Consider the following 25,927-nt stretch of genomic DNA (forward strand, 5'->3'; position numbering starts at 1 on the left):
CATTTTTATTTAAAAATAACAACAACAGAAATCCAAAAATCAATAGTAACTGGGCTGAAACCTGTCTCTACCTTTGAAAACACAGTTGACAAAAAAAAAACAATGGTACTATCAAGCCGTTTTGGAACAACTGAATTAAAACAATTAATGTATCTCATGGACATAAAACAGCACTCCATTTAAAATCATTTGGGCTGCAATGACATACCCATTTAATTTCTTTCAAAAATGATCATTGTAAATTTAACTTTTGACAATTCAGACTCTTCTCTGCTTAAGTGATGTGAGATTTTATTGTATGTTGGGTGACAGTGATAAAGGAGGCTAACACCTGTGTTTTCTTCCACATTATTTACTTTACCTACAGTTGGCTGAAAGCCACTGCTTTTATTTTGGGGCGTCTTCTGAGTGGATTACCTGAATGATTTTCAGCTGCCAAATACCAATGTGCATTTTATTTTGTTAAGGATGAAAACGTTTGATTCTATTATAATGATAAGTGAAAACAGATACTACTATTTCCAACCCAACATTATTTCCGATTGTTTCTGGTTTTAAGAGTTTGGTCTTAACTGTTCAACACCCTTTCTTCTCAGAGAACCATTTGGCATCGTTAGCTATGGGAGGATCACTGTTTCTACTCTCGTTCTCCAACCCACTTTCAAACGTAGGACACAGAACATGAAAACACATGTCCTTAGATCCCAGCTAAGGGTTACGCTAATGCTGATTTGCACGTTTAGCACAATGGACTCTACTTGGAGGCAATGGTGAGAGCTAACATGCCAAGCACTTCAGGTACTCCAGGCACTGCGCTTTCAATCCTCACAACTACTCTAGTAGATGGATACGGTGTTTTTTTTTTTTTTAAATAAATTTATTTATTTATTTATTTATTTATTTATTTTTGGCTGTGTTGGGTCTTCGTTTCTGTGTGAGGGCTTTCTCTAGTTGTGGCAAGCGGGGGCCACTCTTCATCGCGGTGCGCGGGCCTCTCACTGTCGCGGCCTCTCTTGTTGCGGAGCACAGGCTCCAGACGCGCAGGCTCAGTAGTTGTGGCTCACGGGCTTAGTTGCTCCGTGGCATGTGGGATCTTCCCAGACCAGGGCTCGAACCCGTGTCCCCTGCATTGGCAGGCAGATTCTTAACCACTGCGCCACCAGGGAAGCCCATGGATACAGTTTTAATTCTTATTTTACAGGTGAGGAATCTCAGACCTAAAGAGAATAAGTAAGTAATCTGCTGAAGGTTACCCTGCTACTAAGCAGCAGAGAGCGGTCTAGAACCCAGGAGAATGTTCTAAAACTACAATTATAAAAGTTTTAGTTATTAATGTCATGATAATATGTATAAGATCAAAGACAAACTAGAACTGTAGCAAAATGACTTAAATAAAACCTATGGCCCTTATTCTTCCTTAGAAACGTCAATATTCTTATATCCCACCCAAGCTGATTATGTGAAGAGCCTCACAAGCCCTAGAGCCTGTTTCTGCCTTACATCAGTACGTGGTGAACTTTCTGCAGCTGGATCCAACCATCTAATTTTCCAGACCTATGTCTACGGCTCAAATCTCAAACCCGAGAGTCCCAAATCGGAGGCAGAGAGACCCATGACTTTTGCACGTTCCCTGCCTTTTATACTGACTACACCAAAGCAACTGACATTTTGAAATGACTTTAAAGTTAGTTCTGAAATCCAGAAAGAGAGTGATTCAATGTGATAAGTACGACTGGAAATCATACAGCCTCTTACCATCTCTTACAATCCTACCGTGTAATAAGTTTTCTTTTAAAAGAAGGAGAAAGAAGATGGCAATGAAGGAAAAGTAAATTCCAGAACTTGTGGACCTTGGGAAGATCACAAGACAGGCAGGGTTCAGAAGTCTGCCCTAAAGTGACCCTTGCAACATTAAAGTTACAATGATCACAGTGACGTTTTACTAACGACTACTGTCCCTTCTCACCACTCCGTCCGTCGTCTTGCCAGGAGCTCCCTAAGCAAGCCAACAAAGGGCAGCTGTCATCTTGCTCTTCTGGAAATCCTCCTCATCACCACTGCTTCTACCTCACTAAAAATCCTCACCACCCACCTCCTCTCTCAAGTCACCTTTAAAGAAAATGAGAAATCAGCTCCAGATCGTCAGAGGATTAATAATAAAAACATGTTTGACTTTACTAAAGAATAGCGGAAAACAGAATCCCAGATGCTGTTAGAACCATTTGTGATGACTAATAAATGGATTCTGTCATTAGAAACGAGATGATTGAATATATTAAAAAAAAAACCCCAAACTTCTGTTTAACAACAGTAAAAAGGGAAAAAACAAAACAAAAGCTACTGAGGAAAATATGAAACATTTTTGAAATATACTACCTTGAGATACAAATAATAGATAAAAATATGGAAGGTCAACGCTAGATCTCTTTCTGCTAAATAAACCAATAAGTTGCCATATAACCCAGAAATTCCGCTCCTAGGCATAAACCCAAGAGACATGAGAACTTATATCCACATAAACACCTGTGCAGGAATGTTTGTAGCAGTTCTATTTATCATCACTCAAAAGTGGAAACAACCCAAATACCCACCAACTGGTGAATAAATAAATGAAATGTGATGTATCTGTACAATGGAATATTATTTAGCAATGAAAAGAAATGAAGTACTGACACATGCTACAACATGGATGAACCTTGAAAGCAGTATGCCAAGTGAAAGAAGCTCACAAAAGACCACATATTGTATGATTCCATTTATACAAAATGTATAACAGAATAGGCAAATCTAGAGAGACAGACAATAAATAGTGGTTGCTTGGGCTTTGGGGATAGAGGATATGGGTGTGCGGAATGGGCAGTGACAGCTAATGGAGTACAGGGTTCCCTTTAGGGGACACAAAAATGTTCTAAAACTAGATTGTGATGATGGGTATACAACAATAAATATACTAAAACCCACTGAAGTGTACATTTTAAACAGGTGAACTGTGTCGCATGGGAATTAATTCTCAAAAAGCTGTTAAATTCAAAAAATAAATTGGCAAACAGAAATGGAAAAGGTAGAATGTCACCAAAAAAAAAAAAAATCACCTCTTAACAAAGACAAAATTGAAAATCATGGTATCATTATATATCAATTAAACTAGCAAAAAAAAAATTAATACAAATGATAAACACCTGGTCAAATGGCTTCCTATTTCAGATTAACATCCGAAGTCTACAGTGGTCCCCAAGGCCTATGAATTCTGTCTTCATCTCATTGTCTAGGTTACCTCTCTCACCTCCTCTCTTACTGCTCTCACTTTCTCTCTCCATATATTGTGGCCACATTTGACTTCTTATTGTTCTTTGAAGATCCCAGACCTTCTCTAACATCTGGACCTTTACACCGGCTCTTCCTCACCTAACTTCACCACCTCTGTCTAGTCTCTGCTCAAATGTCACCTTCTCAATGAGACTTACCCTAAATACTCTATACAAAACTACAACCAGCTCTCCTTCTTCATCTCTCATGCCCTGTTATACAGCAATTATTTTTAGTTAGATTGATTTTTTAAAAAAACAAACCATGACTAGAAGCTGAATTTATCAAAATGCTTTCTCTGTATCAACTGGAATGATTAATGACTTCTGTTTACCCTGTTAGTGTAGTAAATAATTCATTTTCAAATCCTAGACGGTACATATCTAGGATAAGCCCAACTTGGTCCTAACAAACTATTTTTAAATGTTCCTGCATCTGGTTTACCAATATTTTGCTTAGGATTTTTGTATCTAAGCTTATGAATATGGCTGGCTTATTTTTTCCCTCATATTATCTTGTCAGAATTTGGTTGTATTAGCCTAATCTTCAGGGTGTCTCTGGAATTTCACTGATAGTAACAGGGCTGGTCAGATTCTTTCTTTCATCTGGAGTCATTTTTGGTCAATGATATCTTAGTAAGAACTTATTCATCTCATCTCAAAATTAAAATGTAAGAAGATAAATTTACTCAAAATGTCCTCTTATTTCTTAAGCATCTAGAGTTTTATCTCTTCATTCCTTGTATATTTTTACTTGTTTCTTTTCTCTCTTATCAATCCTGACAGACATCTGTCAATTCTATTATTCTTTCAAAGAACTAAATTATGCTTTTGTTGATCTCCTCTATTATAGCCATGTTTATTATTTAAATAATATCTTCCCTTAATTTTATTTCCCTTCATCAACTGTCTTCAGATTTATTCTGTTGTTCTTAGATTGAATTCACTGCTCATTAATTTTAAGACTTTCTTATTTTCTAGTATATGCATGCAAGGCTAAAAGTTTTTCTCCAATTTTCTTCTGACACTACTAACAGTATCAGCTAAACTACAGACTTTACTTGGATCCCCCAGGATCCGACCATGTTGTCTTTACTTGTCATGTCTCCCTAGACTCCTCCAATCTGTGACACTTCCTCAGTCTTTTCTCATCTTTAATGACCTGTTCGCTTTTGAATAGGTTAGATGTTTCGTGAAGTGTACCTTGGGTTTGCTACATGCTTTCTCATAATTAGACTGAGGTTATAGATTGGGAGGAAGAATATGACAGAGGTGATGTGTCCTTCTCATCGAATGACATCGGGGTACATGCTATCAATCTGACATCACTGGTGATGTTAAACTTAATCACTTAGTTATGGTAGCAAATCCCTAGATTTCTTCACTTTAAGTTTACTGTTTTTCCCTTTCCAAACTCTACTTGTTAGAAGATAATCACCAGTCCAGCCCATACTCAAGAAGAGAGGAGTATCAAAGATTAGTGGACATGTTAAAATCACCAGAGTTAAGTAATACATATTTGTGGGGAGATACTTTGAGGCTACACAAATATTCCTTTTCTCAACGTTTTACTCACTAATTTTATCAAAGAGCATCATTATTTAGAAGCGTATGGTTCTCCTCCAAATTAAGTAGCCTCTACGTTTTTTAAACTTAGGAGTATAACATACATACAAAAAAGAAAAAAAATATCTTAAGTAGACCATTAGTAAATGAATGGTAAAACACCCATGGGAAGGTCAAAAGTTCAAGAAGTCCCAGAAGCCATTCCTGTGCCCCACCAAATTACTAACCCTTTCTTTCTCCCCAAAGTAACCACTATTCTGACTTCCAACCCTATAAGTGGTTTTGTCTTTGTTGAACTTTATATAAATGGAATCATACAGTATGTATTATTTTATGTCTAGCTTCATTTACTCAACATGGTGTTGTTGTAAGTAACTGTGCTCAATTATACTCGGGGGCCCATATTTTAACAGATTCATTACAGATTCGTGGCCCTCTTTTTTCTTCTTAGTGAAGCATTTTGCCTTATAATCTACCTATTCCAAAATTAACAAAGCTATATTAGCTTTATTCTTTTTTTTTTTTTTTTTTTTACTTTGGCTGCACCAGGTCGTAGTTGTGGCACATGGGATCTTCGCTGCGGCATGCGGGACCTTTAGTTGCAGCACGTGGACTCTTAGTTGCAGCATGCATGTGGGATCTAGTTCCCTGACCAGGGATCGAACCCGGGCCCCCTGCATTGGGAGTGTGGAGTCCTACCCAATGGACCACCAGGGAAGTCCCAATACTAGCTTTATTCTGATTAGAATTTGATTGTTGCATCTTTTTTACCCATCCTTTTATTTTTAACTCTTCTGTATCTTTGTTTCTGGTGTCTCTTATAAGCATCATACAGGTAGATTTTTCTTTCCAAAACCAGTCTGTAAATCTTTGTCTTTTAAACTAGAACATTTAATCCAATTACACTTATTTCTAATTATTTGGGTTTAATTTACCCATCTTACATTAAACTTCATTGGCTTGCCTTTTCTATTCTCTTCTCTCTTTTCCTGCTTTCTTTAGTATTTCCAATGGTGAAGAACTTCTGGTGCCATTAGTTATTTTCAAATTTTGTCTGAAAACATGTTTGTCTCATTCATATGCATGAAAGATGTTTTCCTGTGTATAAAATTCTGGTTGATGGTTATTTTCTCTTAGAGCACTGAAAGTATTACATTATCATTTTCCTTCCATCATCACTATGGAATAATCAGGTGTATCGCTCTGTCAGACCTTTGCAAATAATCTTTTTTCCTCTGGCAGCTTTGAATTTTAACATTATATGATTAATTTACAGAAGTTCTACTTAGTTCTTTTCCCATATATCCTTGGTCATTTCACAGTCATAGTATCTTTCTTACTCATATTTTCAATTCCTTTTTTATTTCTTGACATATTAAACACCCATATTTTACATTCTGTATCTAAAATCAACAAAATCTGAAGACCTGATTCTATTGTCTGTTTTTTTCTGCTGGTTCTTACTGATGTGACCTTGTTTCTGTGTAAATTTGCGATTTTTGGCTATGAGTTTGTACCCTTAGAGCTCTACCTGTGGAAGGCACAGGTGCAGGTGTGTTCCTCCAGAGAGGATATGCACTTCCAGGCAACTGGCAGCACAGCCACCTGCCACTGCCTAGACCTGCCACAGCTCGAATTAAGTGTTTAGCTTGCAGTTTCTCAGACCTTCCAGGTAAGTGTGAACTCAGCCTGCAAACCCATGTAAGGTGTGTCAGATGGTGATACGTTCAGAGGTCAGAATGGTTTCTCATTGTTTCTCCAAACAGGTCACTTTTCCTACTGCTTTCTGGTGGGTGATGGCAGTGGCAGGTATGTTGGGGTGGCAGGGTTGGAGGAGTTTAATCCTAGCTCCTCTCACACTGAGGGTTTGGTCCTTTTGGGTCCCAATTTTACGCAGTTGGGCTTTGTCTCCATGAGACCATGAAAAGAAGACTATGGAAGGTGACGTTCACCCAGCGTGGTAAATTCTCTTAGGGAAAAGCAAGTTTTAGTGCTCTGTTATTGCTTTAAATGTCTTGTGGCTAATTTAATTGAGTTTATGATTGAACTTCTTGCATTTAAATTGCTGATCCATCTGGAATTAAAGGAAAAAGGTACAGATTCACTTTCATTTCTTTTAAAATGGGCCAAGATATGTCCCAAGCATTCACTGAATAATCCATTTTTTCCTTAATGATATGGAGTGCCACTTTTATCACATTTTAAATTCGACAAGGTGTTTCTGCATATTCTTCAATGTTCAGTTCCACTGATCTTCCATTTTTGTGTCAATATCACACTTTTGTAATTACTGAAGATTTAAGTATTTTAAATATATTAAGATAAAGACCTATATACAATCACCAACCCAACTGTAATAAACACTCATGCATGTAGATTGTGGTCTCTAAATACCACTTCTCACTAAAAAGAATCAGCGCTTCTTGGAGAAATGTTTGATTCCAGACCTTACACAAAAAAATCAAGAACATCTTTCCAGACCAAAGAGAAAGAAACTATCAGAATACTGGGATCAAAGGCCTCAGGAGCCAATATAAAAAGGCTCCTATATGCACAAGACAGGACGATGTGAGGTTCAATAAGAATAATAATTGCAATGACATATCAATAATGTTTAAATTCGTGATCAAACAGTGATACTTAAACAAACAAACTCAACTCTGTTGCTCATCTCTAACAGATGCTAGGACATAGCTCACCATTTGAAAATTGTTTTTTTTTAAAAGGAAAATAATCTAATATTTATTCATCTTTCCAATATGAGCTGAGTGTAAGCAAATAACAAGTAGCAGTTGGGGGGTGTGGAATTTCACTTTACAGAAGTATCCCAACAAATAAATAAATAAGGAATAATATAATTAGACTATCATCATTTTGTAATCCTTAATGAAATAACCTAGATGATGATCACGAATGACTATTACTATAATAAAAAAGAAAAATGGGACATTGTATGCCTGAGGGAGATAATGTAATACCAACCATGATGAATTCTACTCCCCAATAAGAAAAAAAAAAAAACTAGATCTCGTAATCTCTACATCTAATCAGCAATTTATACGGGCCAAGAATTTTATTCAAGTCTACCATCAGGATAAAAGGTACAAAAGTCAGATGAAGACCTCTATAAACAACCTGGCTTTTATGAATAGTTACATACAGAGAAAAGAGGGTGACTGAAATCAACTTCAAAAATATATATATTTGTCTAAACTCATATTGTACTTTTAAATTTGGTGAATTTCATTATAAATAGTTTATAATAAATTATAACAGCAATAAAAGTGAGTAAGTGATCATTTTCTATGTGGGGGGAAAAGATTTAAATGAGTAATTATTAGAACCAATCAATAAGGTAATTTCTTCATGCCCCTGTGTTGTCCATCCCCACCTGGCTCCTAGCAAACACTGTCCTGCTTTCTGTCAGTTATGCCTTTTCAAGTATTTCATACACATGGAAGCACACCAGTAAGTAGTCTTCATGACTGGCTTCTTTCACTTATCACATCGCTTGTGAAATTCATCCACGTCACGAGTATTAGCAGCTTGTTCCTTTTGATTGCATTTTATGGATATACCACAATTTTTTTATCCATTCATCCACTGGTGAACCTGAAGGCTGTTTCCAGTTTTGGGCTAGTAAGAATAAGGCTCCTGTGAATGTTTACACTCAAGACTTTGAGTATATGTTTTCATTTCTCTTGTGTAAATACCTACAAGTGGGATTGCTGGGTAACATTTTAAGTGTATGTTTAACTTCATAAGAGATGTATGTAGTATAAATAGCTATTTTTTTCCTCTCACAACTTCACTGTCGTGGCCTCAAGAGGCTGATTCTCTCAAAATTTAACAAGAACATATTAGGTCAATGTATTTATTGGGTTTATGTCAAAGAAAAGTATCAAAATATAACGAAGTGTTGGTTTGAGTGTGTTCATTATAATATCTTTATCTCACACAGTTCCACAGAGCTTAACTCCCACAATCCTTCAAAAAAATGAGAGAATGAGCATTGCAGGCTTCACAGAATCATTTAAAATTGATTTTTAGGAATCCTTATTCCCTGCTCCTGTCTGCTTAGACTGTACATTCTCTCACAGAAGAAGTTAATTGCATTTGATTTTGTAAAATGCTATGAGCATTATGGATATGAGGGTGTTTATGAGTGAAGATGGAGAAGTCTGGAAGTCATGGCCAGAGAGACTGAGACAGTAGTTCACCCAAGTGAGGAGAAACTAAATACCTCCTCCCCCAGCAACACAATTTTGATGAAGAATTTCTTTTGACGTATAATTATTTAGCCTGCAGTATGGTACCCTTCAAAGCTAGAAAAGGAGACCAAGATCATTAGAGAGAAAGAAAGAGAGAACCAAAACATTATGAAATCAATAAATGTGATTAAGTGTTATAATTTCACTCTACTGAGTATGCTTTTTGAAAAAAACACTACCGTGCTATGAAATTTAATCATTTCCAGTTATTAGCATGTCTTAACAGATAAGACCAGTTCTTGCATTAAGTAGAGTATCTCTCTCCCATTTTCTCTTTCAGTCTTGCTTCTTTTCTTTAGTGAAGGTGAATCAAGTCATATCATTCTTCATTTCATTCAAACTTCACGAAGACTGTTGTATTATTTTCAAACCCAACACCAACTACAACATAAATTCATTTCTGGACATCTTAAAAGAATAACCATTTCTGATGTACAGTTTGCTACTGCAAATCAGTATTGCTCTATCTCCTTCAAAACCCTGAGATCAGGAAATTGGAGCTGAAAGAACTTGAGATGTAAGCTAAGTATAAAGACATCACTCATGTCTAATCAAGAGACAATCCTTATTTGTAGCAATTTGCATTCTCAGAAGGCATATTTCTTTTCATCTGAAGCACACTGCTATGACTTTTGTATGTTAGTTACATCACTGGTTAAAGTGTCATAGTTTGATGTGCACATGAGCTAACTCCATTCACAGTTACAAACTAACCCTTACATTCAATAGCCATTCTTTTAAAATCTGTGCCCAAGACTGCAAACAGGTGAGATTGTGGATGGCTTTTCTAAGTCTATCATCATTGCTAAAAATAATTCAAAGTGAATTCATATTAACAATGTGGGGATAAATATATCTGAGAATAAAGACAGCACCCTGTTATCAACAGCAATGCCCACTAACCAGCCATGTATTTGGTGTGGAGAGCAAATAATTTAACCAAAGGAGCGTTTGTTTCCTTTTTGACAAAATTAAAAGTTACATCAGATCATATGCTGCGGTGCTCAATAAATTTCTCAAATACATTTGTATTTCTAAAGAAATTTATACTTTTACATTTCCAACATTTTATTTCAGTTTGATAAACAATAGTAAAAACTTAATCAAAATTCACCAAAAATTTTCTAAATCCAATTTTCACCAAATCTCACCTATTTGTAATCTGGGATATAAATTTTTAAAAATATCAATTGAATTGAAGGTTGAGTTTGTATAAGATACTCCATTCCTTATCCTAAGTATATATAATGAACAAATAAAATAATAAATTTTGGCATAAAATTTTTTACATTCCTCTTCCTAAAAAAATAGATTTTCTCAAGAAGTTAAACACCCACCTCTAAAAGTTATGAATATATTATTAAAAAAGAGCATTAATTTATTCATTTCTCCACTTCAACAACTAGGAATAAGATGCCAGGAAATACTGTTATCCCATTAGCCCGAGGAGGAAACTAAAGCCCAATGATCACCAATACCTATGACCATAATATAAAATAATACAAAACGGATGCTTTAGACAGATGTTCCTAAATACCTGATTCTCAAATACTTGACCCATTTGCTGTAATTCAATAAAACAAATGAAGCACACCTACTAATATTGTTACATTAAAATAATGAAGTATGAGGCCAGTGCTTGGCTTCGTCTGAAAAATTGTTACTATGACCCAAAATGCAGGCAGGCCCCCTGAGACACCAAAGCAATGAAGGGTTAGCTAATTCATGAGTTACTATTTCTGCGGCATTACTTTGTGAAAGGGACTAGTATATGCAGGGATTCTACAGGATAGGCAAGCCAAGAAAAGCTAGGTTATCAAAATCCATGAAACTCTGCTCAAGTTACCCAGCCACTTCTGAATGGCTGGGGCCTTCTCAAAGAGCCACCTGGCCAAAAGGTGCTCAAATGGCAGAGAGAGGGAACCATCTGCCCCGCCACGTTCAAACCGTGACACAGCTCAAAACATCACAATAGAGCATGGACCACAAGGGCCAATGTGCTAAGGAAGTGTTTCTATAAAAAGGCATTTGCACTGACAGGAAGTGTTAAACAAGTGCCTGTTCGCTAATGGAAGAGATGCTCTCATCTTTCATTACAGTTATTATGAATGTCTTCTACCTCTTCTTGAGGGACGCACCTTCGTGGGGAAGGCACTTCTTCCTGGCTCACCTTTGTGGTCCCAAAGTGATGCCATACACATGAAACACAGGCTTCTGATATTAAGAGCACATTAAACCTGGCACAGAATAAGCTTTATCTGAGGGATTCTGCTGCATTAGGAGACATGTCTGGGGGACAGGGCTACTTGGGATCTTCTGGAATCTCCCCCAGTGAGACGGGGCTCCACTTCCTGCTAACAGTTACTTGTGTGAGGCATCCTATATGTGCTTTTGAATTTAAATCCCTCCCTCAGTTTGCATCTTTCCTAAAATAGCATTTAAATGGACAGATTACGACAGCCTGTTGAGGTAGTCCATTTACAATATGTCTTACAAAGATAAGAATTGTGAAAAATGGTTAAAATTTCAAAGGGCAGTAATAATAAGTAATAACTTCTTGAGAAGTGCACAGCTCAAGGGAATACTGATGTATACACACGGTAGACACGGAGCAGCAAGGCATCCCACAAACCAGCCCATGAGAGTCTTAAGGAACGTACAGAGAAATAAAGGTGGATTGACAGAGTAAGGGTTGTTTACGGTAGAAAAGAACACTTCTAACAATGACTTCCATAAGTGAAACCCAGAAATCCAGACTGAAGAGAGGTATATAGACGAACTTTTTCACACTCTTTTTCTGAGAACGATAGAAAAGTTGTGAGGTAAAACAAAACAAAAAAGAACATCTATTTGAAGACACTGGTGAACGACTAAGGCAAATAAGGGAAGCCCATAGTCAAGATCCAAACTTGGCACTGTTTTTCCTTTTGAGGCATTTGCATATGTGCAGGGAAAGTGAAAAGCCGGGGGAATGTAGTGACTGAGAGAGCCTGACACACAGAAAAGCACTGGCTGTCCCACAGAGCTGAGAGTCTTCGGGGAGAGACCGGAGTCCAGCCTCAATCCGGCAAAGGGATCCTCAGGAAACAGCCCAGGAGTTCAACTGGGATTCTGAAAAGCTCCGCCCTAAGAGAAAGAGTGGACTGGAAATATACCCACTCTGAGAAAAATGAATGAAGCCCAGAATTCAGAAAACTCAAACCCTGACTGAATTAGAACTATCTACCCCTGGACTCACTGCCTGTAAGAAGCAAAACTAAATCCTCTTTGAAGGATAACAAGATCATCCCAAACCTCAAATGATCTTTATTCTCTTTCATACATAATATATGGCTCTTAATTAAAAGTAAGCAGCTGTGAGATGTCAAATATTGACCAAAAATCAAGAGAAAAAAAACAGACCGAAGAATCCAACATACAGGAAATCTAGATATTATACTAATTAAGACATGGAATTTTCAAATAACTGTGATTATTTCGTTCAAAAAAATTATTATATCAACGTGCAGAATTTGGGCAAGTAACTAGAAACAAAAAATAAATAGAAATTTTAGAATTGAAAAAATACACAGTGGAATTAAGTTGAAACCAATAATAAAAGATAAGAAAATCCTAAACTGTTTAAAAATTAAGCAATACACTCATATGAGAAATCATAAAGAAATCAGAAAATATTTTGAACTGATTGATAATAAAAATACAAAATTCAAAACCTATGGGATGTAGGCAAAAGCCATGCGCAGAAAGTAATTTAGAGCTTTAAGGGCAGATATTAGAAAGTAACAAGGCCCAAAACCGTGTGTCATTATCTGCTTGAGTTGAAGCTATGTATATTTTTTGACACGGCAATTCCACTCCTGGGTGCATAACCAACAAAAATGTGTACATCTGTGCACCCAAAGACATGTGTAGTAGACACGTACACTAAGGCATAATTTTAATTACCAGCAATTCGAATAAACTCTAATGTACATAGACAGTAGAAGAAATAAAGAATTCATGGTATCTATATGAAAGTGGACTGCTTTACAGCAATAAAAGTGAATGTAGATGAATCTCAAAATGTTGAACGAAAGAAGCCATCAGTAATCCATGGGGTAGCATTCCAATTTCACAAAGTTCAAAGCAGGCAGAAAATCAACTTAGAGTATTGCCAATAAAGGTCACCTAGTGTCACCTTCAGGGAGAAGGATGACGATGAGGGGATACCATGGGGGCTTCGGGGGTCATGGCAATAATCTCTTTCATGACCTATGTATTGGTTGCATGAGTTTGTTTACTTGGTGAACAGTCTGTAAGACTCCAAAAATCAAGGGTAAACAAGCTGTGACCTTAACAGCAGTGTGGTCAAAAAGATTTAGGGTAAAGATCAGCAAACAACCCGTGAGGAAGTGTGAGGCACTAGGAAAATTTGACCTAGAAAAGGAAGTGACGTGGTGATGTGAGCCGTGGGCATCCTGAAATATTAGGTTGTCCGATGAAGGAGCAACTAGGCTCAACTCTGCACGTGTATTTCAGCACAATAAGGAAAAGTAAGTTTTCCAGACTCAAATTTTCATGCAGTATACTAACTGCAAATAATAAAACTGCCCAGAAAAGGAACACACTCTTTCTCAATAGAAAGAACAATCTCAATCACTCACATGTTCTAACAAAATCAGAAAAACTACCCATCGAGGGTAACTGAAAGGGTTCCTGCATTGAATGGAGAGGGCAGATGACCACAGAGGCCCCTTCCAGATTCTATGCATACGTTCCACGAAGAACCACAATAAAAAAGTCTTACCCTTAATCGCGTAGTGGAGATCTCAGCTTTTAAGATATCAGGGTCATATTTAGTACTGGATGAAGATCCTGAGAATACTTTCAAAGGGAAAAAAGAAAAAAAAAAAGTAACTTGTACAAGTTGCATAACTAGTTGTCAACTTGGAATTTACAAACTCTAAAAACAACAAGATTTACATGCTTCTGTGGATACTTACTTAACTTTATAACTCCTTTACTGTCATTCATCAGACACCTAAATATAAAAAGTCATCTTCAAACCTTTATAATTTTTTTCAAGAAAAAGGAATGTTATAAAGACCCCAGTGCCTCATTTTCCTCTGAATTTTATATCTATGGATAAAATCTTAGAGAATCTTATTGCAGACCCAGTTTATCAGAGCTTTGCATTATCCAGAAACTTGTAATTTAAGTAGAACTTCTGGGCCCATCACAGATGCTCCTTTAAACAAGGCCAGCTCCAGATTATCAATTTCTGAGATGAGAGAGAGGTCGGTCAACTCAGGTGTTCAACAGAAACTTCATTCTAGTTAATAGCTCCAGTTTTAGTTTAGTCCCACTGCAAACATTGTACAAGAGTAGCACAAGGGCCAAATTACTTGCCCTGATCTGAAAAGGTAAACATTAATCCCCCAGTGAGGAGACTTTTATCTGGAATGGGGTCGAGGGGTTTTACTGAGAAATCTGATGTGTGCCCTCGGCCTCACGTGGCTCTGAGGGACTCTTCCTGCCCGGGAAGGAACAGGACTCAGAACAAAGTCCCACAGAAACCCAATTGGCCTTCTATTACCTATGACTTGGTCCCCATTTCTCAGGTCTGAACAGCCACGCTGTACTTACAGCTGGTGCGAGAGCTCGACTTTTCCTTGTAGGCGTCATTTAACCGGACGTATTCATCCAGGGCCAGGGCCAGTCTTTGCTCCTTCACGTGGTACAGCTCCTTCTGCGTCCTGAGGGCATCCTGAGCCACGGACAGATAGTCCTTGAGCATTTTCTCCTGTTCTCCCCTCCATTGTTTCCTTGGATCTTCAATCTGCGTGGTTTCTGAAAGTATATTAGGTGGGTTATTTTTCAGAATTTAATGATGGTTTTTTTAATTTTTTATTTAAGCTTTAAAGAAAGTAGTCATCTTTATTTCTTACCTCCTTTAAGTAGTTTTTTAGTGGTAGGAAGTGACCTCTCCAGAAGTGTGATAGAGTTTCTGTTTTAGTTCACCCAGTGCCTCCCCATCCCTGCCCTGCCTTGTCAGCAGTTTATCCTCATTGCCAATCCCTCAGACACAATGTTGCCTAAGTAAGCACAGCAACAGGGCTGTGCTCAGGTCCTTCCTTTCAAGAACTCTCTGGCTCCCCAGTACCCTCAGAATAAAAGCCAAGCTTTTATGGCCCTGTATGATCTGAACCCAACCTGCTTCCCATGCTTCTGTTCACTCAGTACAGGACTTTTGCGAGGCTGCCCTCTACATCAGCAGCACTCAAAGTGTGGTCTGCAGACCAGCGTCGGTCCGTGAACTCTGTTACGTGTCTGTGACAATAAGTACAGATATCAAGAGTAAACATTTTGAAATGTTTACGGCAATTTCATACGGTTATTGCATATCTGTTGACTCTAATAATAATAATACTGGGGCTTGCATTTTGCATTTTTTCAACTTTTCTAATTCATTTTTATCGTTATTTTATAAAAATATCAGTTAGTCCATAATGGCTCAGAAATTTTAAAACAAACAAACAAAAAGACCAAACCACGGTAACGGGTTAAGGAGAACACCCTAAGGCACAGTTCTTGGTTCTGCACTCCTGCACACCAGCATCACCTAGAGAGCTCTAAAATAAATCCCAGACCATTCAGAGTTTCTGTGGCTGGAACCCAGGCAATGGCAGGTTTACAAGGTCCTCCAGTGATTCCCATGAGCGGCTGTGCCTGAGAGTCTGTGCTCTGCAACAGCTCACATACTGCCTCCTGCATGGAATTATGAATTATTCAAAACATCCCATCCTAAACTTGCTCAAACTTGCCTCCCCTGCCTCACCCACTCCTCCCAGAGGGAACCAAAATAAAGGCTCTGGCCCATGCTTTCCCCTTCGCCCCTTCTGCCTCCTGACAGACCCAGGTGCTTCCCCACGTGGCCCTGCGTGGTGTCATGTGGCCCCCTTCTCTTGGGAACTGTAAGTAGTACAAGTTCTTTCGATGGCACTGACCTCTTTGTGTTGTCACTCAGCCACCTCTAGAAATTAAATCCCAGGTACAATCAAGACAGATGGGTCATACGGGCTGGCCACTGCATGAACATGAGGACCTACCTCTTCCTGACAAGTTAGGATCGGATAATTAACTTCTCAATTTGCTGGAATGTCCAGTGGTGTGTACTGTCTTTAAAATGCTTTGTGTGTGACTCTCAACCTTAATGTACCCCAACTCGGTATTTCTGGTTGCCTCTAAGGACTCCAGTGAGTCAAAACCCAGAGAATGATAGGAGACGATCTGTTGTGACCACAATTATCTCCAGCGGCCAGGCTGGCCCTGGAAGTGTTTAACCTGGTCTCCAGGGAGAAGTGATAACACTACAGTGGTTCAGACGTGAAGCCTGGGTCCCCTTTGGGCCAAGGGAGGCCTGGGTCAGCCAGAGGCACCGCCACCACTGCCTCAGACCTACAGCCCTCCCTTCCATCAGTGGTTAGCGAAAACATCAGTGCTTTCTCTAAAGTAGTAAGTATTCGGAACACTAATTTTTAAAGATGTAAATACTTCAATGTGCAAAAGAGGCAAATCTCATGTAATTGTGGGGAAAAATACGCTACAGTCAATGTCCAAAGAAGATATGCAGGAGGGGGCAGCGCTGGACAGACAGCCCCCCAGCCAAGAATCTTCAAGGGCATTGTCACAAGGGGCAGGCTCGGCGTCTGGGTAACACGGAGAGTAGACACTGATCAGCCAATAAGAGCCTAAACGTCTCCATTTTAAATGTTCCTTATAACTCAGGTCTCCGGCTATCCAAACATGTAATATTTACATTCATTTCCAATATTTCTATATACGAATGCAAACTGACTCAAAGTACAGAGAATTCATCCTCTAACAAACAGAAATTTATGGTCTTAACTGTGGATGACCCACAATAATCCTCACCTCCTAGTGTGCACACCCCTGAATACAGGCTAGCATGAGCGACTTGCTTCGAATGAAGAGCACACGGAGACTGGGTGTCACTGGAGACTGGGTTACAAGAGGCTGTGACCGCCGTCTTGCCTGGCCCTCCTTGGCTTTTCTGCTCTAGTGAAGCCAACTGCCAGGTTACACGCCATCCTATGCACGTAGCGAGGAATGAGGGGGGCGACTGGCCGGCAGCCGACGAGGAACTGAATGAATCGTGCCAGCCATCACACGAGTGAGCCTGGAAGCAGGCCTCCTCCGGTCATGCCGGGGGTCACGCAGCCTGGCTCACACCGTGAGGACACCCTGTGAGAGACCTGGAGCCAGAGGACCTGGCTCAGCCTTGCTTGGCTTCAGCGCCCGCAGAAACAACGAGATAATAAATGCAACCTGTTACAGTGAGATATATAACGAGGAAACTAACCAAATAAAGAGATGATACAAATTGAAAATGTACATGAAAAACTTGAAGTGTTTACACATTATAATAGCTATAGCAAGATACGTACTCCCAGTTCTCTCTCAATATCTTTAGAGGTTTTACCTAACCATATTTCCCTACATATTGGCGAACTGGCATACTTTCAATAAAATGCTTGTCAACAGCTAAATTGCCACCAAACCCTGAAAGTAACACTGACTGACACTTAAATGAATAAAGTACAATGATAATAATAATAATAAACTATCAGCATTTGTTTTGGGTACATCAGCAGAAACACTCCAGTCGACTGGTTTAAATACTGGATGCTACAAGAGACTCAGCAGGACACGCTGACATTTCCAATATACCGCCCCATTCAAATATGAACTACAAAAGTGGGTTCCCAGAGGCACCTTTGAAGAAGCCTTCATAAAGCAAGATTGTGCTTCATCTCCATCAGTTATATTTGCTGAATAGATCTGTGAAGAATATTTATTAAACGTAAATACTCAAAAAAGTATATTATACAAACGTGGTATTTTTTTATTAAGACCTGGTGGCCTTGGGAGATCATTGTATTATAATGCAATATAATTTGCATGTTGTCTACTATATGAAAGAAGTAATATATCACATACTGTTAAAATGTCACACACCTCAAGGGAATTCACATTCCATCAGTTTTATAGATGTGGAACTTTATAGATAGAGAACACGTTGTGAGTTACAAGAGCTTATCAGGGGAGATAACATTAGACTCTTCAAAGGAATATTATTTCTGTCTCTCATGCACGTTTCTATTCTTTCTGCTATGCTCAGGAAGAATGAATGAAAGAATATGAGTAACTCTCCTTATCTTCCTTTATAGAAACTATCTGCTATGTTTACTTATCTGTTTGTGCTACAGACAATTGAGTATCTACTGCATGCACTAGGGAAAACAAGATGTTCAGGTATGATCCCTCCTTCCAAAGAAATTACAAAGTATAGAAGAGGTTGTGACACAGGAATTAAAACAACAACGACAACAACTGTTTTATACGGTAGAAAATGGAGAGAGCCCCGAGGAGAGAAAGGTCAAGTGCCACAGAAGTTTAGAGACACGGGAGTTTCCTCTGGCTAAAAAAGTAAGGTCCCATGGAACAGGCAGTGATTAAGAAGGGCTTTGAAAGGTCCCAGACAAGAGGCCCTTCAAGGACCAAACCCCCTGTTTGCCGCTCCAGCCGTTTTCCCCAGCCTCATTCACACCAGCCTCAGCCGCGCTGAATTTCTTTTCTTTCTTTCATTAAGTCCTGCTTCCTGAGGCCTCTTCAGACCTCTGGCTTTACTTGTGGGTCTTCCTTCTTCCAGGCAGTTTCTCCTGCAAACTCCCAAAGCCTACCCCATCCCCGTGTTCTCCAGGCCTGTTAACTCACTCAGCCTTTGGGTTGTCAGCTTAAAGCGCCTTCTCTAAGTAGCTGCAGCCACGCCCTTCAGAATGGATACGGTGCTTTACTTGTTCTCCTTTGTTCTGCTAGTGATGGTGGTACTAGAATTCTGCTCTACTTTCTCACTTCTTCCCCAATACTCCAAGAGGAACTAGATGGTGTCTCGAACGTCAGGTTAATAAATAGGAAACTCATTTTGTAAGCAACAGTATGCGGTAGAAAGGTTCCAAGTAAGGGCGTGAAAGGATCTTAGCTATATTTTAGGAAGATCATCTGAGAGAAATGTGAGGTTCTATTATCAAAAGAGTTGATATGATTGTGCAGACAATTTTTTGGATGAAAGGTTATACATTAAGTAAAAAAAAGCAGTTTATAAAACTGTATGTATGTAATATAATCCCACTTGATGTATACAATATATTGAACACTCGTGTGTGTGTGTGTGTGTGTATCAATATGAAAAAGTCTGGAAGGATACACACTTCAAGATTTAGAATACTTGATTATCTCTGAGTAGTATGAATATAGATAATTTCTTCCTTTTATTTACCCACATTTTCTACTTTTCTCCTAACACATCTATTACTTCTATTAAAAAATATTTTTTAAAGGGAAAGGAACAAAAGGCACAAGGCAATGAGGGTCTGAATTAGGAAAATGGCAGTGAAAATGAGGCTAAAGGAGCAAATCTGAAAATATAGAGGAAAAAATCAACAAGAATTGACAAGATGATTCTGCATTTTTCAACTCAGGAACCATGAGGACTATGTTTCGAAAAATAATCAAGTCAAAGGGAAAACTGGAGAATCCCATTTTGTACGTGTTTGTTTTGACGTTTCAATGGCAAAATAGGTAGCAGTGTCCTACAGCTGGAAATGTTTGACAAATATTAGGACAATCAGAGTCAGAAAGACAGATAGAAGGGTCATTCACATAGTAATGGCAAAGGATGGTGCTGCTGTAGATCAAGGACAGCATGCTGGGGGAGGCGGGTAAGGCCACATCTTCGGGGAGTGACAGGATACAGGGACTCTCAAAAGGAATATGGGGCAAATGAGGAGAGAAAGAAGGAACAGTCTGAAGTGAGGAAAACAACAGGTTTAAGAAGAAAGGCGTAGTTATCTATGTCAACTCTACATCCAGGGGGAAGAGACGGATGACCGTGACTAAGAAGAGGTCCCTGAACTTGACAACTATATGAAATATGTAAATTATCACTTATCAGTGATGCGAACTAATAAGTGTTAGTATCGCTACCAGCATAATACGTTCTACTTGGATATTTTAAGTATCTAAATTTTTTCTTTATAATATATCTTAACAGTTTATCCTCCTAGGAAAACATAAAGGATGAAATAAGACAGAGATGAAGTAGAAGGGTCAAAAATTTATTTCGTTTCTCCTAAAAGAAACAACTCCATATTAAATAGCATATACACCTGAGGAACTTTCATCAAACCTGAACACATGTGTTGCTTCAAAGCTAATACAGAGGAGTTTGGTTCAGGGTAATATGAAGTACACACCATCCAATCTCTCCGAGACAGCATGGGGAAAGATGAGAGGGGAGAGCTGAAGAACTGTCTATTTAAGTTTGTTGCCTGTTTTTAAATTGGTTTGTTTGTCCTTTTAATGTTGATTTCCAGGAGTTCTTATATATCCTGGCTACAGGTCCTTTGTCAGATATGTGTACAATGAATATTCATCTGTGATATTGTGTGTATCAGTAGTATATTCCTTAAAAATACCGTGAGTAAAAGATTCCGTTCACAAATTGAACACACACTCCATTTATATGAAATTCTAGAACAGGCAAAGCTAAGGTGTGATGATAGAAATCAAAACAATTTGCAGCAGTGGGGAGGGGGTGACTGGCAAGGGACAGGAAAGAACTTTCTGGGGGCGGGGTGAGAATATCCTATATCTTGATTGGTTGGCAACTACAAAGGAGTATACATTTGTCAAAATTCATTGAAATACGTACTTAAAATCTGTGCATTTTCTTATATGTAAATAAGACCTTAATTACTAAAAGACAAAAAAGTTAAGGTACAACTCTGACCCTATCAAAAAGTGATTTGCTTCTGGTTGTAGTGATAATATCAAAACCTTACAAACAGTACTTCATAATTACCTTCTAGTTAGTTACAAACACCCCCATCAATATCTACACCCCGACTCGACTCCACACACACAGCCACTAAAAGGTGAATTCTATCACAAAACACTTAGGGCCTAAAATAACTATCACTGTCAAGGTCAAAACTTTTACTTCTAGGGCTTCCCTGGTGGCGCAGTGGTTGAGAATCTGCCTGCCAATGCAAGGGACACGGGTTCAAGCCCTGGTATGGGAAGATCCCACATGCTGCGGAGCAACTAGGCCCGTGAGCCACAACTACTGAGCCTGCGCGTCTGGAGCCTGTGCTCCGCAACAAGAGAGGCCGCGATAGTGAGAGGCCCGCACACCGCGATGAAGAGTGGCCCCCGCTCGCCGCAACTAGAGAAAGCCCTCGCACAGAAACGAAGACCTAACACAGCCAAAAATAAATAAATCAATTAATTAAAAAAAAAAAAGAATAAACTCTAAAAAAAAACCCAAAAAACTTCTACTTCTAGATATTTAACAGCGTTACATAGAAACAGTATTAAACAGCCAAGCAGTCTTAATTTCATTTTTTTATTGAAATAAGGAGAAGACAATGCTGAAACTATACAATGTCAAGACACAACATATGTGTAGACCAGCTGTTAAGAGAAGATAATACAATTTGCTCCCTAACTACTTCACACGAATGTCTTTAAGATTAATGAGATAACAGACCAGATCCTTTTTAGTGGGAAAACTACTTGCTGTGGGTGATTGGGGCACTTTAGGGCACAGTAAATCCACCAGGCCACTGGGGTACCATTACTGTACCAAAGCAAAATGCGAGACTTAAACCTTTATGTTCTGATAATCAAGATTTGAAGTATTCAGAATAGTGCTTTCTGAAGCATAATGCACTTCAACTTCTTTAAGAACAAACAGAAAGCTTTTAATCTGTGAGTTAAACAGTAAAGCTCTTCTTTGTTCTAACATGTAAGAGTTTATCATCATACTAGGCACCCAAAGATAGAAAAATAAAGATGCAGTCCACAAGAAGCTCACAATTTAGTGAGGAAAAACATACAAATAAATAATTTAAATGCAATATAACAAGTGCTATTTTAAAATCCTTAAGTGCCTGGTACTAAGAAATACCTGCACAGGGTAACTAATTCAGAATGGGGTGGGGACTTGCAAGGTGGAGGGTCAGGTGCCAGAGAAGGCCTCTGGGAAACAGTGGGCAGACGGACTGAGCGGACGGACCCTAGAAGGATATGGCAGTCGGCCGAAAGGGAAGGCCTGGGGGCTGGGCAGAGAGTGACCAGGGCTAGAACCAACAAATGCAAAGAAAGGCAGAAAGCCAAGGAAGCACAAGGCACAGCTGGAGCGTCGTCCCGTGCCAGGGAAGGACAGGGCAGGAGATGAAAATGGAGGCCAGCGGGGCAGACTGGAAAGGGCCTCAGAGTAAGGAATCAAATATACGCATCTGGAACTCTGGACGAGCCCTAAGAGACAAATTTGGCCATCACCCAAGGAGATCTGCAGGGTGCAAAGAGAAGACGATTACAGAAATCCTGCTACCAGGTACAGGTGAAGAAGAGATGCGCAAAAGAAAACTGGGCACGAGCAGCCAGGTATGCCAAATAAATTCCAACAGAAGGTGTCATGAAATCCAAAGGGGTAAAGAGCAAGAGGGACTAGCCCGTGGGGCAGGGATCTGTCAGATCAAGACCAAGGAAGACAGGCTGGGGCGCTTGGATTCCGTCACTTGTGCGGTCTCAGGCGACCTCGGCAAGAGCGTTTTGTGTGAAATCATGGCCAACAATGGAGGAAGTGAAGTCCATGGGGACTGTGTGTGGCTTTTTAGTAAGTTTCCCAGTGAAGGGAAAACAGATGACATGCTGGTAAGGGACTGGAGTTGAAAGATTGTTTCAAGTAGGAGTGAGCAAGAGAGTGAGAATGAAAGTGAGAAGGGGGGGGGGAGAGATTGTTATTATTTGTTTTTTCTTTTGGTAGTTTTGGTTTGGTTTCATTTTGAGAGTCTCCAGTGTTTAAATACTAAGGTGAAAGAACCATTAGAAATTGAAATGGTGGGCGAAATTTTTAAAACCAGAAAATGACTGGTAAAGATACTACCTAGGAGAGAAGGATAGGACATAGAAGTTATTAAGCGGGGTCTTGGGGGTTGAGGTGGGTGATTCAGAAGAACACTTCTTCCGCTGAGAAAAAGCAGAGAGCCCTGGAGGTGGGTTTAGAAGCTGAAGCGACTGTCGGCAGTGGGAGGGAAGTTGAGCGAATTAATTTTCTCATTTTGGTGCCATGAGAACGTATTTCCATTGAATCAGGAGAGGAAGGTTTGTTTCTGGTTCCCTAAATATTATTTAAGGAAAAAAAGCTAAGCTTTTATCCATATAAAATAAGTATAAAAGTGAGATTTAAATAACCAATAACCATACGTGTGTTCGTTGAAAAACTGACTTAATACCTCCAAGACCTTGCTCCTTTCAACCCCTCTATCTCACCTACCCGTGGGAATTAGACAATTTCACAGCCCTCAAACCTATTCCACCACAACTAAGCTACTCACACTGTTACCTGCACGCCCCCCACCCCGAGGCATAAGCAACACTCAGCACGCCGGGCTTCTCAAGAGTCAGCCTCTCTGGCTCCCTGGCTGCCCCCGGGTGGGGTGAGCATTTTATTATCCCTGCTTGGTGGTCTTCGAGGCAGAGCACCCCCTTTCAGTGTAAATTACTGGAAGTGAGTCCTTCATCTCAACCCACTTTCACTGAAGCCTCACTAGATCACTTGGAGGCACGCACGCAGCCTTCCCACCCAACTGGCCGTCCGCCCCATGGCCCTCGGCCTCTGCACACTTCAGAGTGCAGCAGCCCAATCACTTCTGGAAACCCTCCCAGTCACGCCGGGAAAGGAGTATTTGCACAGGTAAAGAAAGATACTGACAGGGAATGTGTGCAAGGGTATTTTCACAAATTCGATACGTGATGTGAACATATTTCACATATTTAACATTCTTAGATTTCTAAGAGATCACTGCTATAAATATGGGCTTTTTGTGCCTCTCAAAATCTTTATCATATATCTAGACAAGGGCAGCTGCAAGCCATCACTCGTAAATGAACATCAAATAAAACACTTTTCTATAATGATATTACTCCTAAAGATATTGAGTACTTATTAAATAAAATTTTAATATAACGATAGACCTAAGAATATTAAGATAATGGAGTATAAATTCATTATGTATTCCTAAGAACCTATAAAAATAAAATAATTATTTTTAAGTGAAATAAGCAAAATGAATATCAGTGAGAATTACATTCGACCATCTGAATAAATTTTTTATAGGGGTGGCTAGAGAGCTAAATAGAAATATAAACACATACACAATATAAACAAACATACAAAAAATACTACTTCAAGTACGTGTTTTAAAAAGTTGTTTACAGCCACAGTGATCCTCTGCCCTAGGCTTACCATGACAGGGATGTGACAGATCTAAACGCTATTACAGTGATGGGTGCTCCCCTTCCAACCACAAAGAAATCAGGAAACAGAAACAAGACGAGGTTCTGGTCTTTTCGCCACAGCTACAGCTGCGTCTTCCAGAGTCGCTGGTGAGTGTCAAGCCCTCCCTGGACCCCACCGGAACACACACAGCTGCGCCATTAGACCAGGCTGCACCCGTGCCCGCCTCTTTCCATGGCAAGGACAAGAAAGGGGGAACCCCACCCTGAAGGCCCAGTGGCCATGGGAAGAAGAGACAGATGGCTCATGGTCTCCACAGGCCCTAGACGTGCGCTGAAGAAAACTCACGCCCTAACAGGCAGGCAGACAGACAGGCAGACCAGACCCCCTTCTCCCTCTCTGCCCCCATCAGCCCAACTCTACACATATGCCCCAACTTCCAAAATGGACATTTCAGTTAAATATTAGTCACTGGAAAGTGGGGCTTTAAAATAAAGAAATTCACTTTGTAAAATGTTTACTCTTTCGTATGACTCTAGATTTTCCGATATGCTTGCTCGTACCAAAGAGGAAAACTTACTGTTTATGTGATCGATGTAGTAGACACCAATCTGAGGGTCAAACCCGGCTTCCCATCCCCACGGCAGCTCATCACCAACACAGTCAGCAAACGACAAGGGCTTCGTTAGCCTGTAACAAACCAGAATAAAGGTACAGGTGATTCTTTCCAGCCAACCGCATAAGTTTAAATCCAGCACCCTACCCACGTGCTAAGTATCCAGGCTGCGTTTCCTTTTTGTTCTTGATTGTTTCTAGAGTTTGCACTACTGTGTTTGAAATCTTTAAAGAAAAAAACAACAAGGCTGAAATGCAGAGATGAATATCCAAAAAAGTAGCAGTAAGTCATAATACCCTTTGGAAAGTTCACAGCTTAAGATTGGGAGGTAAATCTGTACAATAAATAAATAAGGCCATCTTAAATCAGGGAGAACGCCAAGCTGAGGGTCAGGAGGGCTGGAATCTAGCTTGAGCTCTGCAGCTAAATAGCCATCTCAGTGAAAAGAAAAGTTTGTCCCAGGATTCGAACACCAGCATCATGGGAATCATCATATCAGTACCTCTAAGACAAGATATGCATCAGGCTACACTAACTTCAGATTTGGACGCTCTTCTATATATTAACTCGACTGCAAGGTCCACAAAGAGCTCTCCTTGAGAGGAGGGACAATAGATCTTATTTTTATACTTATATTTTTATACCTGTCCTTAACAGTCTCTCAACAAAATATTTAATGGAATCAAACACACAAAGTATTTCTATTATCAATGTGATCTCACCTTTTGAAACTGCCTTAAACTTTCTCTTTAAGCCTTAAAACTAATCGGGAAACTAGTTACCTAAGCAGAGTACAGGTTTCAGA

General features: G+C 39.4%; 1 protein-coding gene across 4 annotated transcripts in view; it reads right to left on the reverse strand.

Moving 5' to 3' along the window:
* The window catches only part of WWC2 (WW and C2 domain containing 2), a 163,461-nt gene that overhangs the window by 53,362 nt on the left and 84,172 nt on the right, over positions 1-25,927 (reverse strand). For 2 of the 4 annotated variants that reach the window (XM_057537251.1, XM_057537249.1), the window contains exons 2-4: positions 25,087-25,196; positions 14,768-14,971; positions 13,929-14,005 (exon numbers count right to left, since the gene is read on the reverse strand). In XM_057537251.1, the coding sequence (XP_057393234.1) occupies positions 13,929-14,005; positions 14,768-14,971; positions 25,087-25,196 (391 nt within the window). Of the gene's footprint in view, positions 1-13,928; positions 14,006-14,124; positions 14,163-14,767; positions 14,972-17,056; positions 17,206-25,086; positions 25,197-25,927 lie in introns of those variants that run through there. The other 2 variants (XM_057537250.1, XM_007177847.2) reach the window with 2 other exon arrangements.

Source organism: Balaenoptera acutorostrata, chromosome 21 (genome assembly GCF_949987535.1).
Source record: "Balaenoptera acutorostrata chromosome 21, mBalAcu1.1, whole genome shotgun sequence".
Lineage (NCBI taxonomy): Eukaryota > Metazoa > Chordata > Mammalia > Artiodactyla > Balaenopteridae > Balaenoptera > Balaenoptera acutorostrata.